This window comes from Protobothrops mucrosquamatus, unplaced genomic scaffold, assembly GCF_001527695.2.
Source record: "Protobothrops mucrosquamatus isolate PMUCROS unplaced genomic scaffold, P.Mucros_1.0 scaffold1534, whole genome shotgun sequence".
NCBI classification, from domain to species: Eukaryota; Metazoa; Chordata; class Lepidosauria; order Squamata; family Viperidae; genus Protobothrops; species Protobothrops mucrosquamatus.
In genome coordinates this window covers 452,881-469,588 of record NW_015387705.1, presented here as the reverse complement: position 1 = coordinate 469,588, position 16,708 = coordinate 452,881, and the positions used below count along the sequence as shown (strand labels likewise).

The following is a 16,708-nucleotide window of genomic DNA, read 5'->3' as shown; positions in this document are numbered from 1 at the left end:
ATTTATTTATTTATTTATTTATTTATTTATTTATTCATTTATCCATTCATTCATTTATAAAATTTATATTGCCACCTACTCATACATGGCGACTCAAGGCAGCTTACAAGACATAAAAGCACAATATAAAAGAAATAAAAATAATAAAATAACCCCACGGCCCGGCGATAACACACATGTATTTTGGGCATATATTACTTTTTTTGGCATCAGGTCTGTAAAATGTGTAAAAGCAGACTTTTTTTAAAAAAATGTAATCAAGTACATTCTCCTCTCTCACACAATGCAGCAACTTGTAGGGATAGCAGTTGGCTGGGATGTAACCCAAAGGAACATGGTTTCTATCAAGTTCATGCTTGTGTTCTTGTCAAAATATACAGAGACCTTTCTTGACCATAACAGAGGGAGCTTCTGGGAATTGTAACATGTCTTTGGAGACTAACTGTTTACAGTGTAGAAACCCTTAGACAGTTAATTAAAAAACAGAGGAACCCAATTAATTCCTTTCCATATGAACGATCGAACTTTAAACTAAAAAAAAGTTGTGCTGCTGGATCCTTTTTTTTAAACTCCCCCCCCTTTTCCAAACACCAACTATGATGGAATATAATAATGGTTGGTTTCACAAGCAAGCTCCATTAAAGGTTTCTCCTTAGTGATGGCCTTTAACCACAAAGTCTGCCTTCTTCCATGAAATTGTAAGACATCTAAAACATCACTTTTCTCTCCCCTGCTTCCAGAGTAACACAGGTTTCGTTTTATTGTGTACCAAGGGAAAGTTTGAAAAGGATATATATATATTTTCTGAAAAAGCTTATTTTGTCATTAAAGAAGGCCATGCCAGATTTTCCTGGGATTTGACCGTGTACTGAAATAGGCTTATTTAATGAGAAAACCCCATTTGTTTCTTAGCTTTTCATTCAGTTCTTGGATGCCCAATTACATTTCTGACACTATTGTCAAAAGAAGTTTTCCCCATATAGGTAGAGCAAGAGTGGACAACTCTCCCTTAAGGTAGGCTATAGAGCCTTCTCAATGTGGCCTGTTGGATGTAGGTGTCATGTGTGAAACATGAAGGTCCATGCGTGAAGGTTCAATTAAACTGCTTTATTGCTAAAAGCAATAAACAGGAATCTTCTCAACTAATGTGGATACCTAGTCAGAGTCAGATAAGGGCCAATGGCACTCCAGGGGTAGGGTTGCATTTATTTTGCTTCTGGCTATGTAATGATTCTAGGCTGATTCCCCCTTTCACTCCAGGCCCAGGATCTGCAACTCCTCCTACAGTGGGCTTCATTCTGTTATGTGAAGGGAAAGTCATGAAAGTCCTACTTACATTCCTTCCCAGAAAACAAGCACCCCCTCCAAAAAAAAAGAATGGCCTTGCCCATTGTTAGGGAGATTCCTTAAATGTTCAATATGATTCTCTACTGATCTCCCCATGGTTAATTCTTCAAAGGAGCTCGGCACCTCCTATCCCAAAGGTCAGATTGGCCAAGACAGTAGCAGGGCTACTTGGTATGTTACAAAATATAGCCTTCTTTGGAATCAATCCTCAACAACCTCTTTATTCAGGACTGCAAGACAAATGTTAAGTGTTGGAATATTTCAGCCTCTCTTGGGCCATGTCCAACGGAGCTCATTTTCCAAATGCAGGCTGATTATGTTGTGACAAAAGAGTAAAAAATTCTTATTCTGTTCAACAATTTTTTTATTTTAAAAAGCTCTTTTCCTTGCAAGGTTGAACTTGCCCTTTTGTGGCCCTGTTTAAGCTAAGTAAATTCTTTCTCTGTTCAGAAGATGCGGGGAAGATATTGAGGAACACAAGTATCATTTAATAAATTCTTAGTTGCAGATTTGTTTGCAAGGTTGTATTTTTTTTTCCTTTTTAAGTAGTACTTTTATTAACCATTAAATAAAAGAGTAAAAAGAAAAAAAAATAGGAAGTGTAGAATAGAAAATCAGAGGAAAACATGGAGGCTACAGGCTATTGCCCTAACGAATCAGAATGAAAAGTTACATTAATTTACAATATTAATACAGTGATGCTAACAAATGATAACAGTGAATAAAACCAAGGTGAGGTTCTATTTAAAACAAACATTATATTCATTAAAGATAGAAAAGAGCACTTCTGCCCTTCTAGAACTTGTTAAGGATGGATCAGGGACTTTGTGTTTCCTTGGGAAAGTATTCTGCAGTTGAGTTGTGTTACAGAAAAGGCCCTACCCCTTACATCTACAGACTGTTCCTATCTTGGTGGTAAGACATGTAGACATCTGTCTATGAAGCAATGTCCTTGTGACTCTTTGGACGTCACAATAAATCCCTGATTCCCACTTAATTCGATCTCTCAGTCCCAAGCAGTCCAGCAAGCTCGCGAGAGAAGATGTAATATTGTGTGGCTAAATTGTGTGATTGCCACATTTTTGTAGTGCAATCTGAGATGTGTAAACAAAGCCAGCAGGATAGCTATCCAGCTGCCACATAACGTTCTTCACAGTTCCATGCTGCAAGAACAGGCTTGCTTTGAAAGATCTCACTTGGATGTGTTTATTTCACTGCTGCTAAGAGTTGGTCAGAAGATAGATCGAACTAGGAAAAACATGGCACGCAGCCCTCTCGACTTTGAATCGGCCTCAGCCATTCATGCTTGGAAGCAGCGCGCCGGAACTTAGGAACCATCAAGGCCTGGAGACCAAAATGCATGAAGAACAGTTGCAGGAATTCAGTATGGCTAATCTAGAGAAAAGAAGGACTACTAGGGGGTGACATGAGAGCAGTATTCCAGTATTTGAGAGGCTATGACAAAGAAGAAGGGGTCAACTTTTTTTCCCAAAGCACCAGAAGGCAAGACAAGAAAACGGATGGAAAATAATCACGGAGAGAAGCAACCTAGAACTAAGGAGGATTTCCCTGACAGTAAGAACAATTAACCTTCAGAAGCTGTGGGTCCTTCCCTACTGGAGGCTTTTAAGAAGACACTGGACAGCCACTTGTCTGAAATGGTTTAGGGTCTCCTGCTCCAAGGTCTCTTCCCACTCCGTTATTCTGAATTAATTAAGGGTAGGAGCAACCTAGAACTAAGGGGAACTTTCCTGACACTGAGAGCAATTAATCAGAGGAACAGCTTGCCTTCAGAAGTTGTGGGTGCTCCATCACTGGAGGCTTTTAAGAAGAGATTGGACAGCCATTTGTAAGAGAATGGTATAAGGTCTCCTGCTTGAGCAGGAGTTGGACTAGAAGACTTTCAAGGCGTTGGACTAGAGACTTTCAAGGTCCCTTCCAGCTCTATTCTGACTGATCATAATTACGTTGTCCTGAGGAACACTACAGGTTGACAAGTCTGACTAGTGCTTGACCTCAAACGTTTCGTACTATGGGGATGGGCATGGGAAGTTGGAAAGAAACATGACCAGAAAGGGAAGATTAAGCATCTTTTGAGACCTGCTGGCCATTTCCATAATTGTCTCGAGTGCAAAATTCATAAGGGAAAAACCTGCCTTAGACACAAAAGTCAGCTCAGTGACTTTGGTCTAGGGCAGGGGTAGGCAACGTTGGCTTTTTTATGACTCATGGACTTCAACTCCCAGAATTCCTGAGCCAGCCATGCTGAGGGGAAAGGGAGAGGTTTCCATGCTGAGCCATGCTGGCTCAGGAATTCTGGGAGTAAGTCCACGAGTCATAAAAGAACCAAGGTTGCCTACTCCTGGTGTAGGGAAAGGAGGAGGAAGGAGCATTAGGTATGTTTGCCACCTTGAGTTATTTACAGGTAGTTCTTGACCTACAGTTATTCATTTAGCGACTATTCTAAGTTACAATGACACGGTAAAAAAGTGACTTACAACTAGTCCTTGCGCTTTCCAAAAACGTGAAGATTGGGACCAACGTTTGGGGTTGAGGGAGAAATTGGCCAAAGAAAGATCAAATTAAAAATGGACTACAGAGAGCAGAGAAAAAGGAACCCAGAACATTTCTCCCAAAACATCCCTATGGGAGGGAAGGATGTGGGTTGTGGGTTGTAACGTTGCCAGCTGCTCCATTCTAGATCCTTCATCTGTCTTTTGGCCACATGACCCAGATCAGAAGATACCCAACCCACCCTGTAGTTCCTGGTGCTCACATACAGAGATATAATATGAGGTGACAGCAGAAATGCATGCCCTTCCCTCCCCCCACCCCCACCCATCTTACACAGAAGAAAATAAAGGCATCTTTTACAGCCACTGTGGACAAAAAAGTTCAAGGAGTTTGAAGGACAATTTGGAATGACGTAGAATGATTGAAGCTAAGTGAACTGGGTACACTTTTGGGGGAAAAAAAAAAGATTTTTTAACAGAGGATTGAAACGGGGCCTTTATTGAAGAAAAGCCCCAAATGCTTTTAAAACGTTCCTAAGTGCATGCTCATTTGCAAATAGAAGCAAGATTTTTAAAAACCAGAGTTCAAGGTGAAGCAGCTGAGAAAGACTCTTGTGTGTTTGATGTAGTCATATAACTAACTTTCATTGTGTTTATCAGGGTTTTTCATCTTGCCAATCCAATAGCGTGCTTTATTTCCATACTTGTGTGGTTAAAATAAAAACCTCATAATCATAATCGGGGTGCAGAGCTTTAATGGGGTCATTTGGTTTGAAGGCACTTTGATTGAGTGCTTCAAGCGGAGATTCTAGAAGCGGCCTGTTGCTTTCGCATAGAATAGTCACGCATCTATCCTGGACTTTTCGGTGGTCTTGGGAACCAGCCACTAGTTAGGCAAGACTGAGTGTTACCTCCAACACTTCGCTTTGAACCCTGAGTTGGAGTTAGGCTTTAAAGCACTGAGAAGACAGCACCTATTCTCCACAGATCTACCAGGTAGTGCTCGACTTAACAACCACAATTCAGCCCAAAATTTCTGATGTTAAGTGAGACTTTTGATAAGGGAATTTTGCTCCATTTTACAACCTTTCTTGACGCGGTTCTTAAGTGAATCCCTGCAGTTGAGAAGTTAGTAACCCAGTTGTGAAGTGAATCTGGCTTCCCCCATTGACTTTGCGGGTCCAAAAGTCACAAAAGGGGAGCACGTGACCTTGGGACCCAGCGACGGTCATAACTATGAAGCAGTTGCCGAGCGTCTGAATTTTGATCACGTGACCAAAATCGTAAAGTGTGAAAAATGGTCGTAAGTCACTTTTTGTAACCCTGAACGGTCACTAAATGAACTGTTGTAAGTCAAGGACTACTTGTACTTTATATTGTATAATAGTCCCATTCCATCACTAATGTCCACCATGTCCATCATCATCATCACCATCCTTGGTGGAAATGCTTTCCTGCCAACAACGGAGCTGGGATGCATGGCAACATCGTATGTTTTGGGATCTTCATGTATAAAAAGAGATTTAGCCCCTTTTCGTACATTGTCTGAATGTATATCTAGTTCACGGAGAAAAAAAATTGCATTAGCGGTGTGGTTGGCAGGAAATGTAACAATTATAGTGATCGGTACTGTGCTAGCTCTAAGTAATATAATTTTTGTGCTTCCCTCTGTTTCTTTTTTGCTTTTTCCTCTTGTCTTCTCCTTCTTTCCTTAAGCAGCCCTGTTTTTTTAAAAAAAATTCTGGCTGGTTTGATTGAAATGTCCACAGAATGCTGGAACAAGAAATGCATCTGGTTGTTTGTTTGCTGGTTTGTAAGTCTTTAAAAAAAAAGGTTTAGTAATTTGGAGAAAACACGACTGTTTTCCAAACTACAATACAACAATAAGCAGACATATGGATCTGAAATGTAACTATCCTGAATGCTGTTACTTCTGATAACCTCTCTTATAACCTTCTATTGTCTAGGCTACTTTTAAAAAAAGGAAATAAATATTTTTTTTGTTCTTCTTTTTCTTCTCTTTCCTCTCTCCTTGTAGGAGTCTGAAAAAAAGGGTTTAATAGAAAGAATTCACATGGTCCAAGACATTGTTATAACAGTCCAAACACTTTTGGAGGAAATAGCATCTTTTGCAGAGAGGATAAAAAAGTAAGTCAAAGTTTTGTTCCTATACTCTGAAAAACCTCTTGAACACCAGGGCTGGAAACAATTGGGAGGGGAAAAAAAACCCTCTTTAACTGGAAATTTCTAAAAGCCAATACAGAATGGAATAAAGGTTGTTTCCTTCACTTGAATGTAATCCAGTGGTGACAATCTATCATTACAGAATGCTTCTATCTGAATTTCTTACACATTTAATTATGACTGGACATTTATGGGGAGCCAATTTGGTTTAGTGGCTAAAAGCACTGGGATAAAAACCAGGAAAATCTGGAATTCTAGTTCCATATTAAGTATGAAGCCAGCTTGATGACCTTGGGCCAGTCACTCTCCCTCTCAGCCTTATAGGAAGAAGGCAAATGCTACCTAGAAATCTGCAGTTGCCAGGAGTCAAGTCTGAATTGAAGGGAAAGGAAAGGAAAGGAAGAGTGGGAAGAAAAGGAAAGAGAAAGGAGGAAGGAAGGAAGGAAGGAAGGAAGGAAGGAAGGAAGGAAGGAAGGAAGGAAGGAAGGAAGGAAGGAAGGAAGGAAGGAAGGAAATCTATGGGAATTCTGAAATCTGCATTAAAAATCCAAGATTCATACAAGTGAATTTCTCTTCATGGAATGAAAAGTCATCTTTCCCCATGTGTCAAATGGAACAAAGCTGTTTTTTTTTCAGAGCAAGGATGCCACATCACACATACTTAACCTGTACAATTCATTCCCACAATTTAATTTCAATGGCTTCAGGAGATGATTTCAAAACAATCTGGATCACATTAGATCTTCTGCTGGGTTGAAGATTCCAGCTCTTTGTCCAAGTGTCCAAGTGCCTAAGAGTTCTTGGCTGCATAATGCCGAAATTAAAAAAAAAAAACAATTTCCAAAAGCTTCTAAGAAATTAAAATTCCTATCTTCTCCAGCCACTTATCATCTGTTATCAAATCAGTCAATCCTAAACAGCCCTGACTATTCCTAGGAAGGACAGAGAGTGAAGCTGAAGCTCAGATATTTTGGCCACCAAATGAGGAAAGAGGACTCCTTGGAGAAGACCCTGATGTTGGGGAAGATGGAAGGCAGAAGGAGATGGGGACTGCAGATAATGAGATGGTTAGGTAGGGCCATCAACGCAATGAAGAAGAATGTGGGCAAACTCTGAGAGACAGTGGAGGACAGGAGGATCTGGTGTGCTATGATCCATGGGGTCACAAAGAGTCGGACATGATTTAGCAACTAAACAAAAAAAATATATCATGAATTCTATTTAAACTCCTCTTCTTTGCCGCCAAAAAAAATTCTTTTTAATTGATTGTACTTATATCCCCCTTGTTTTCCCCCCAGTCTGCTATTTGAGAGGAAGCAACTCAATTTCATTTTTAATGTGTGCCATTGTGCCCACAGGAAAAAAAAATGACAATAAAGGCTATCTAATCTATTCCTACATTGGACAGGTCTACCCTTGCTTTGTTTCATCTGAAAGTTTCAGCTCTGTTCTGGCCCCACAGCCTGTAGAGAATAAGCCCCACGAAGCAAAGAGGAGAGCGTTTTTTGTGACCCTGTTTTCTTCTCCCTCTTCCAGACCTTCCCATGTGCTCACAAAAGGAGCCTTGTCAACGGTTCCACTCTCTCAAAGTGCAGCCGCGTGGGGTCTAAAAATACTAGAAACTGATGTGTTGTGATTGTGCCACATCTGTCCCAGCTGGCTGGGAATACCAAAGAATGGCTTTTGAGTCTGAACAGAGCACTGTTCTATGTGCAGCTGGATGGCAATAAGATTTTGAATGTTGGGTGACTTCCTTCTGGCATTCACTTCTGTGACAATGATCCCTTAAGATCCCAGTGGGACATTAATATGGTTGCCCTGCCTAATCCCTCAGGAATCCAATTGTATCTCAGTTGTAATGTTACTATGGACGAAGAAGGAAGAGGAGAAGTCCACTGGAGTAGTTTGAACAAGTGTCACAATGGTTTACATAAGCATTTCCACCAGCATAACCCTTGGTATCAAGGAACCTTTTTAATAGCTTGCTTCTATCGGATGCCAAGGATTTAAAAATACATTTCACATATTTATTGGCCTGGGTTCACCATCGCTCTAATTTAAATGGGAAGGTCTCCATTGAAGCTGAGAGATGCATTGTTTCCTCTATTCATTTTTAAAATAAAATAAAATAAAATAAAATAAAAACCCTCATCAGTTAAGAGAAAGCATTCTTCATGACCCAACTGAGTTATTCCTTAGTGTCTTGTAAAGGGCAGAAAGGCGGAGCTGATCTACTTCTGATCAAGAGCCAAGGGGCGTCTGCTTGACCCCCAGAGACTGGGTGCAATTCACACAGCCTCTCTGGAGAGCAAAGCAATTCATAACATGTAGGGAATGGGTCAAGAATTGGAAGCAGAGATACCTAACTCTTTGACCGCGTGTGTTTGACTAGTCTGGAGCAGAATGGATGCGATCTCCTTTGATCTCATTTGCACCCTTTAGATAGGAAGATAGTTGGAAACTATGTTTCCATTGATTTCCACTAGTTTTTTTTTTTAAAGGCTGACCTTGGAGGGGAAGAAAACAAAGCTTTCTATCTCCCTAATGCCCAATTAACCATCAAAATTGCTTTACGTGGAAGGCAGTTGAGAAGACTTCTCACCGTTTTGCAAGGAGCATGATGGTACCGTTGGACTCCCAACTATCTGCAACCAGGTCTACGGAGATTCTCAATCATCCAGGTCATGGTTGTCCCAAAGGTGCGTTCCCAAAAGGCAACTGGACTTTCCTTCTTTTTGTTTCCTTGAAAAACATTTCACATCTCATCTAAGAAGCTTCTTCAGTTCACTGAAGCTGAAGAAACTTCTTTAATGAGAACCAAAACGTTTTCAAGGAAAAAAACCAAGGATGTCCAGTTGCCTTTTGGGAAAGCACCTTTGGGACTCCCTGCAGCAATCCTTAATTATGCAATCCTTAATGCCTAAATTAAGTATTTTATTTAACATTAGAGATGGCCAAAGTCACAATTATAAGTGGGGTGAATTTTCAGAAGGACCAGCATCTTTGCACCTGTAAATGAAAAGATATCGAGTGCCTCCAAATTTGTCAACCCCTGAAAAAAATGAAGATAGTAAGTTTTGACTCAAACAAAGAACAAGAATGCTCAAGTTACCTTAACAATGACTCTTGTGCATTTCATTGTAATCAGTAATTCCTAAACAACTCTAGCTTTCTCCTTCTACTATTCTGCAAGATGTCAGTCACACTATTGGATTAGTAAGGTATGATTGTAAGTATTTGAAAACACTAAAAACTTCTCTGGTATCTTTCTCCATGTTGGTTTCAGTACGTTCAACTGGACTGTTCCTTTCCTCTCTGCGTTGGCTTGCTTAGTGCTCACAGTAGCAATGATTGTGCTGTATTACATACCGTTGCGGTACATCGTTTTAATATGGGGTAAGTCTGTTCTTCATGCAGTTTCCTTTGACCGATTGTGCTATGCATTTATATAACAGTCTGTGAAGAAATACTGGCAGTCCTCAACTTAACCATCATTTGTCTAACCCCATTCAGAGTTACAACAGCACTGGGAAAAAGTGACTTTTGACTGCTCCTTGCACTTACAACTGTTGTAGCATCCCCACAGTCATGTGATCAACACTTGGGCACTTGGCAATTTAGCATGTATTTACATCAACTGCAGTGTCCTGGGATCAGGCGATTGCCCTTTGTGACCTTCCCAGCTAAGTCAATGGGTGGAAGCTAGATTCGTTTACCGACTGCGTGAATCCGTTAACTGCCATGATTGACTTAACAACTGTGGCCAAAAAAGGTCATCAAACCAGGCACAACTCATATAACTGCCTTGCTTAGCGGTAGAAATTCTCGTCCAAACTATGTTGTAAGTTGAGACTATCTGTACAATAGTGGGGCCAGTTCTGGACGTCTGCGATTCAGAGATTGCAGAGATTGCAGAGCAAGTAAGTTCTTTGGCTTTAATAATGGAGTCAGTGGACTGATACAAGAGCAGGCTACTTCTGTAATCAGGGGTAGGGGGTTGGACTAGAAGACCTCCAAGGTCCCTTCCAACTCTGTTATTGTGTTTTATTGAAATGGATAGAGATATAGGTAGATCAGGGGTCCCCAATCCCCGAGCTGTGGCCCAATATCGGTCCACGGCCCGTGGGGAACTGGTCTGCGTAAGCTGCGGGAAAACATGGGAAACCATCTTTAGGAAACGGCAAGATGGGACGATGCTAAACATGGCACACCTCTAGTTCAGAGATAAATAGTTTCTTTTGGTCTGAGAATCACACACAGCTTCTAATGGGTTGTGCTAGGAGTTGAACTCCAAGAAGATGAAGAGCAGCTTGAACAAAATCAAAACAAAATGAAAATGCCATCTAATGAAGGAAGCGCAGTTATTATTCAGGCACCGAAAAGTGGAAAGGTCAATCCAGGAACAGAATGCTTCCTTTTTTTTTCTCATCAGAATATGATGAATTGCTTAAGGCACCCTACTAGAAAGTGGGAGATGGTGAGTTCTAGTCCCGCCTCCGACACGAAAGCTCGTCGGGTGACTTTGGGCCAGTCACCAGGAGACTGAAAGTTCTAGTCCTACCTTAGGTGTGAAAGCTATCGGGGTGATTTTGGGCCAGTCATTCTTTCTCCACCTAACTCATCTCGTAGGTTTGTTGCTATGGGTGAAATAGGTATCAGACCTGCCTCAACCTGGTCTTCTAGGCAGTGCTTTTTTTCTAAAAAAAAAAAAAAAAAAAGGTGCCGGAACTCACACACGTCATACAACCCGTCTTGCCTACCCTACAAGGTTCCATCCCAAAAAGGTGCCGGAACTCCGTTCTGGGCGTTCTATGAGGAAAAAAAGCCCTGCTTCTAGGTGAAAACAACCCTTCACGTCATTTGTTGAGAAAGCTGCTCTTCCCAAATTGGGATGCAGAAGCCTAAAGAGGACACTTGTGTAGGAGACAACTTAAAGAGTCCCCGGAACTTGTTCGGACAGGTTCTCCGGCCCTTCAAAAATGTGCTGGCCATCTTGCCAGTGGCAGTTCTCCCTTGTGTGAACAATGGGATTTTTCATTCCTGAGGCGAACGGCTGGCTGACTTTTGCTATAAACCTCCCACTGCTTTCTTCAAGGAAAAAAAACGCTGGTGCCTGATTCCACGTGAGAGCAACATGTGTCTGGCTGCTCTGTGTTTTCACACTCATTCTTTCTCCCTTGCAAAACTCCGTTCGGCCACCCGCCCACCTTCCTGTCTGAGCATGTCAGGCAGCTCCATGCTGTGGGGTGGCTGCGTTTGTGAGTGTGTGTGAGTGTGTGTGTTTGTGTTTTTCTGCTCCCCTCCCCACCCAGCTTTTTAAAACCCCTTTTCCCTTCTGTCTTTTTCCAGGCATACATAAATTTACAAAGAAGCTAAGGAATCCTTATGCCATTGACAATAATGAGTTGCTAGACTTCTTCTCCAGGGTCCCATCTGATGTTCAGAGGGTAAGTATGGGATGGGGTCTCCAGCAGAGAGAAGTGGAGCTGAGGCCAAAGAGCAGCAGGTGTGATGCTGGAGGGCCGTTTTGGCTAGCGGTGCACAAGCGGGCGGGCGGGATCATTAACCAGGAGGGGTGAGAAGAACGAGGGCAGGCACAGGAAAAAAGGGCCATCTGAGTCTCCAACAGAGTTCTCTCTTTTTTTTTTTTTCAAAAGCCCGGTATGTGTGTGTGTGTGTGTGTGTTCGGAAAAAGGCTGCCCCAGATTTGTATTTTCACGAGAACTTATATGAATTTACCCTTTTTTTAATAAGCAAAGCACAATAACATTGTTGTTGTTTTTTAAAAAAAAGAAAAGCTGGGTAAAGTAACATTGACAAAATTTGCCCAACTTTACAGCAAAGATTGTTCTGATTTTAATATGATTCCGTCTGTATCAGTCATTTATTAGCATTTATTAGGGGTTATGTGTGAGAAAGAGGAGAGGGAGGAAGAGAGGGAGACGGAGGGAGGGAGGGAGGGAGGGAGAGAGAGAGAGAGAGAGAGAGAGAGAGAGAGAGAGAGAGAGAGAGAGAGAGAGAGAGAGAGAGAGAGAGAGAGAGAGAGAGAGAGAGAGAGAGAGAGAGAGATTAACACTTAACCAGAAGGCCAATTTGGTCTAGTGGTTAAGGTACCGTGCTAGAAAGCGGGAGTTCTAGCCTTAGGCGTGGAAGTCAGCTGGGTGACCTTCAGCCAGTCCTTCTCTCTCAGCCCAACTCATCTCACAGGGTTGTTCTGGGGAAAATAGAAGGAGGAAGGTGTGTTGCCACCTGGAGTTATTATTTGTAAAAATAATAGAGGTGGGATATAAATAAAGAAAAAACAAAAACAAAAAAAGACACACACGCTCAAGTCTGTTTTGGGCCAGAAGGCAAAGACTGCAACCTGAATGAGTCAAACAAGATTTTTACACTTTCAAAGATTTTTTTAATCCGTGGAACAACTTGCCTCCAGAAGTTGTGAATGCTCCAACACTGGACGTTTTTCAGAAGAAGTTTCACTTTTCTGCAAAATGCGCAAATCAAGTGGAAGCTTCTGGCCCATTTCATTAGGACCAGAGGGGGGGAAAAAAACCTGTTTTTAATCTTTTGGTGTTCTAGAAATGATCCATGACTCTTCTAATCCTTCCTGCAATTAATCCCCCATGTTCCTGTGTTTAGAAGATGACTCACGAGTATTGGACCTTCCTTAGTTTTTCTTTGATTCCTCTCTGGGGAGCCATTAACACACAGCGGAGCGAGTTGGGCTTACCTTTCTCCAACGCGGCATCTGTTTGTTTTTACAGGTGCAACAGGCTGAATTGAAACCATACAGCAACTCCAGTCCCATTAGGAAGAAAAGGAGCGCCTAATAGGATATGAACCTTGGAATGCAAGGTGCCCCTTCCGGGAACGCTGCATGCATGGGCTGCCTCTCTGCGCCGCCCCCCCCTCCTCCCCCTCGGCCTTGCAGATCCTAACAGCGCTGTGTTCACTCCATCCAGCTTGTCTGGAAGTCATATTTGGACTTCAAACACAAAACAAAAACAAAAAAAATAATCAAAGTCATTCGTAGCAAGCTTGACCTGGCTGATGTGTTCCTGGAAGAGCAGAAACAGGACTGTTCAAATCCAGAATGGCGTTCAGCGCAGATTGGAGAACTGAAGCCAGATGAGATGGTGGGTTGTTTTTTTTTTTTTTTTTAAATTCCATTAGACAATGGAAAAGCCATTTTTAATTTCCCATTTTTGCATTTGTCCCTGACATAACAATTAAAACTACGAAAGCCAGAATGACTCTCAGCACGGATTCCAGAGTCAAAACCAGGCGGACTTCTTGTCTTATTTTGTATAATAGAAAAGTGCCTCTTTTCCCCCCCCCCCTTTTTTTTACTGTTTTTTGTTTTGCATACCAGTCGATCGCTGGAAGTAAAGAACTAGAACTTTTCCTAGCTTGAATGGAATTTCTTAGCATGGAACCCAGAGTCAAAATCACAGGGAAGACTTTATTGTTTTTTTCTATAATGGGAAGGACTTTTCCCCCTCCACCATGCCAATTTGCCCTTAAGAAGTCAGAATGCTTTCAAGATGAGAAGTGATGAAGTGGTAAAGAAGGTTTGTTTTTTTCCCCTTTTGCATCACAGAAAGCCCCCCCCCCTTTTTTTTTTTTTTTTTGCATTCTGGGCTTTTTCCACCTGACAGAAATACATCAAGTGGTTTCATTGCTTGGCGTAGATGATTCTGAGCTGCAGATTAATAGATCTTTGAAACCTGTTTGCTGTTTTAAAGCACTTCTCAGAACTGCAGAAGAATGATCAACGTCTCCCTTCCTTCCTTCCTTCCTTCCTTCCTTCCTTCCTTCCTTCCTTCCTTCCTTCCTTCCTTCCTTCCTTCCTTCCTTCCTTCCTTCCCCCACAGTTGCTGCCAGATGCCAGAGTGATTAGGCTTAGAAGGAGACTATTGCTGGCAATAGACTTCCTTCAAGCCATCATTTAACTATATTGTGTAATTTGAATCTCCCACTGATCTCTGCTGTTGCTCAGTTTTGATTTCCTTCTAGAGCTCCATCTTGTTGGATCCTTTGCCTTCTCATCTTCAGTGGGGGTCTTAATCCAATAATACATTGATCACGCATATACTGTATAAAAGTACTTTTATAACTATCTAGACACATGGCAAAAACGGGATGAGACCTTTGTTTTTATGTATTTTTAAAAGAAGCTGTTGTATTTAAATTGTGCAATCTAGGTTGGGTTTGCTGTATTGTTTACTTGGATTTGGAGCAAGCACAGGGGTTATGAAGATCTAATCTGTCTCGTGCAGTTTAAAGCAAAACATTTAAAAAGCTAGAATATTCAGGCGGGACAAAGAAACTGGTTGTTGAATCCACTACTTTCCGTCTCAGGCCCTTCTGACTAATGTTTAGGGATTATTACTATAAATGATGTTAGAGAACGTTCTTGAAATGTTGGAGAAGACTTTTTGAGAGTTCCTTTGACTGCAAGCAGATCAAATTAGTCAATCCTAAAGGAAAACAATCCTGGCTGTTCTTTGGAAGGACAGATCCTGAAGCTGAAGATCAAATATTTTGGCCACCAAATGAGAAGAGAGGATTGCCTGGAGAAGATCCTGATGTTGGGAAAGATGGAAGGGAAAAGGAGAAGGGAACGGCAGAGAATGAGATGGCAATAGCAATAGCCCTTAGACATCTATACCGCTTCACAGTGCTTTACAGCCCTCTTTAAGCAGTTTACAGTACCGACCTCGGAAGGATGGAAGCCTGAGTCAACCTTGAGCTAGTCAGGATTGAACTGCTGGCGATGGGCAGAGTTAGCCTGCAATCCTGCACTTTAACTACTGCGCCAGCACAGATGGTTAGATAGTGTCATTGATGCAGTGGTAATGAATTTGAGAAGATTCAGGGAGACAGTGGATGACAGTGGGGGCCTGGCGTGCTACGATCCATGGGGTCATGAAGAGTCCGACATAACTTGGCGATTGAACAATAAAGTCATTATAAATGAGTGTTGAGTAGTGATTCCGCACCATATTGTTGACTGACAACTGACAACTCCCATTATTTCTAGCCTTTGGTCAGGCAGAGTTGCTTATGGCATTAATAAAACAGTTATTTAAAAAATCTAGAGGTCCAAAGTTGGTGAGCCTTCAGTTACAGATATGTTGAACCTGAGTCTTCAGAAGGCTGTTGGTATTTTATGCTTGCCTTGTAGAAGAAGGAAAAACATTATTAAATGCATCGCTGGAGAAGACTACGCTTAGTTATTGTTAATTTCACCTAACTCTGAAGATAAATGACATGAGATGAATCATAGTTTTGTCCTGGTCTCTTCTCTCTGTTTAGGATTTAGTCATTGTATGCCTCGCAAATGTCATCTGCAGCCTGTAGACCAGAGAGAAATTGCACCTTGTCCGAGGCTCAGTTTCCAGATAAGCTTCACTTCCAGGGGGATCATTATATTTTGAAAAAGTAACCTCAAAGACTGATCAATTGCAATGATTCCCCTAACAAGTGTGGCAAGAAAGATTGTAAAATAGGACAAAACTCATTTAACAGCTCTCTTGTTTAGCAGTGGAAATTTGGGCTTCAATTGTGATTTGTCAGTTGAGGAGGACCTGTACATACCGGTGTTTCCCCGAAAATAAGACTGGGTCTTATATTAATTTTTGTTCCAAAAGACACATTAGGGCTTATTTTCCCAGCCAGGTCTTATTTTGGGGGGAAATATGGCACTAAATGTGTCCATCTGGCTGACGATCTTAATTGGGGCTTATTTTTGGAGTGGGGCTTATGTTATGAGCATCCTGAAAAATCATGCTAGGGCTTGTTTTCTGGTTGGGTCTTATTTTCGAGGAAACACGGTACACATACATACATACATACATACATACATACATACATACATACATACATCAACTCTGCAGCAGGGGAAAGGATAGCAATTCACACAGTTCCGTGAAATGATCTTTATAGTCCAATTTACAATCCCCTAATTTTGACTAAAGACAGAACGATTAGGTCAGTGATGGCGAACCTTTTAGAGACCGAGTGCCCAAAACTGGCCCCGCCCCTGCTCCACCTCCTGCTCTGCCCCTGCTCTGCCCCCGCATGCCCCACCCCACCTGCCCACAGGACCACTCACCGCCTCCATGGCCCGCCGCAGATCGCCCAGGCAGCCCAGCAACACCATGGCGGCCACACCCTTTGCCCACGCTCTGCAGCATCAACTGCATGATGGGGTGTGAGGGCAGAGTCTTGTCTACGCTGTCTGGCTGCCATGTCCTTGGGTGCGCTGCTCCGCGTGGGCCACGCTCGAGTGCGACTCTCCTTCAGGGGGGCTGCTGGAGAGGGGGTCACAAGGGGAGGCAAGGCTGGGGCAATGGCACATGTGCCCACAGAGAGGGCTCCGAGTGCCGTCTTTGGCACCCATGCCATAGATTTGCCACCATTGGATTAGGTCATGGATGAGCATGCATCTATCGGGTGCTTTAAAGGTGAATTTAGAGGAGCAATGTTCTTGTGTGAACGGGAGTGCCCTTGTTTTTAAAAGCGAGTTGGCTGTTTTATGTGTTGTGCCTTGAAAATCAATCTAAAGCGGTATTAGTAGTGACAAGCAGGCCAAGAATCCCTGGTGTGCAATCATGAAAGAATTTGTTTTCAAGAAATAAGAGACTTGTTCGGTGCTCAAA

At 42.1% G+C, this 16,708-nt stretch overlaps 1 protein-coding gene across 1 annotated transcript in view; it reads left to right on the top strand.

Annotated features, from left to right (window-relative positions):
• Positions 1-13,213, top strand: part of MCTP2 (multiple C2 and transmembrane domain containing 2) — a 90,417-nt gene extending 77,204 nt beyond the window's left edge. Inside the window, exons 20-23 of the mRNA XM_015822362.1 lie at positions 5,899-6,008; positions 9,331-9,440; positions 11,394-11,491; positions 12,809-13,213. Of these exons, the coding sequence (XP_015677848.1) occupies positions 5,899-6,008; positions 9,331-9,440; positions 11,394-11,491; positions 12,809-12,874 (384 nt within the window). The 3' untranslated portion in view covers positions 12,875-13,213. The remainder of the gene's footprint in view (positions 1-5,898; positions 6,009-9,330; positions 9,441-11,393; positions 11,492-12,808) is intronic.
• The last annotated feature ends 3,495 nt before the right edge of the window (positions 13,214-16,708 follow it).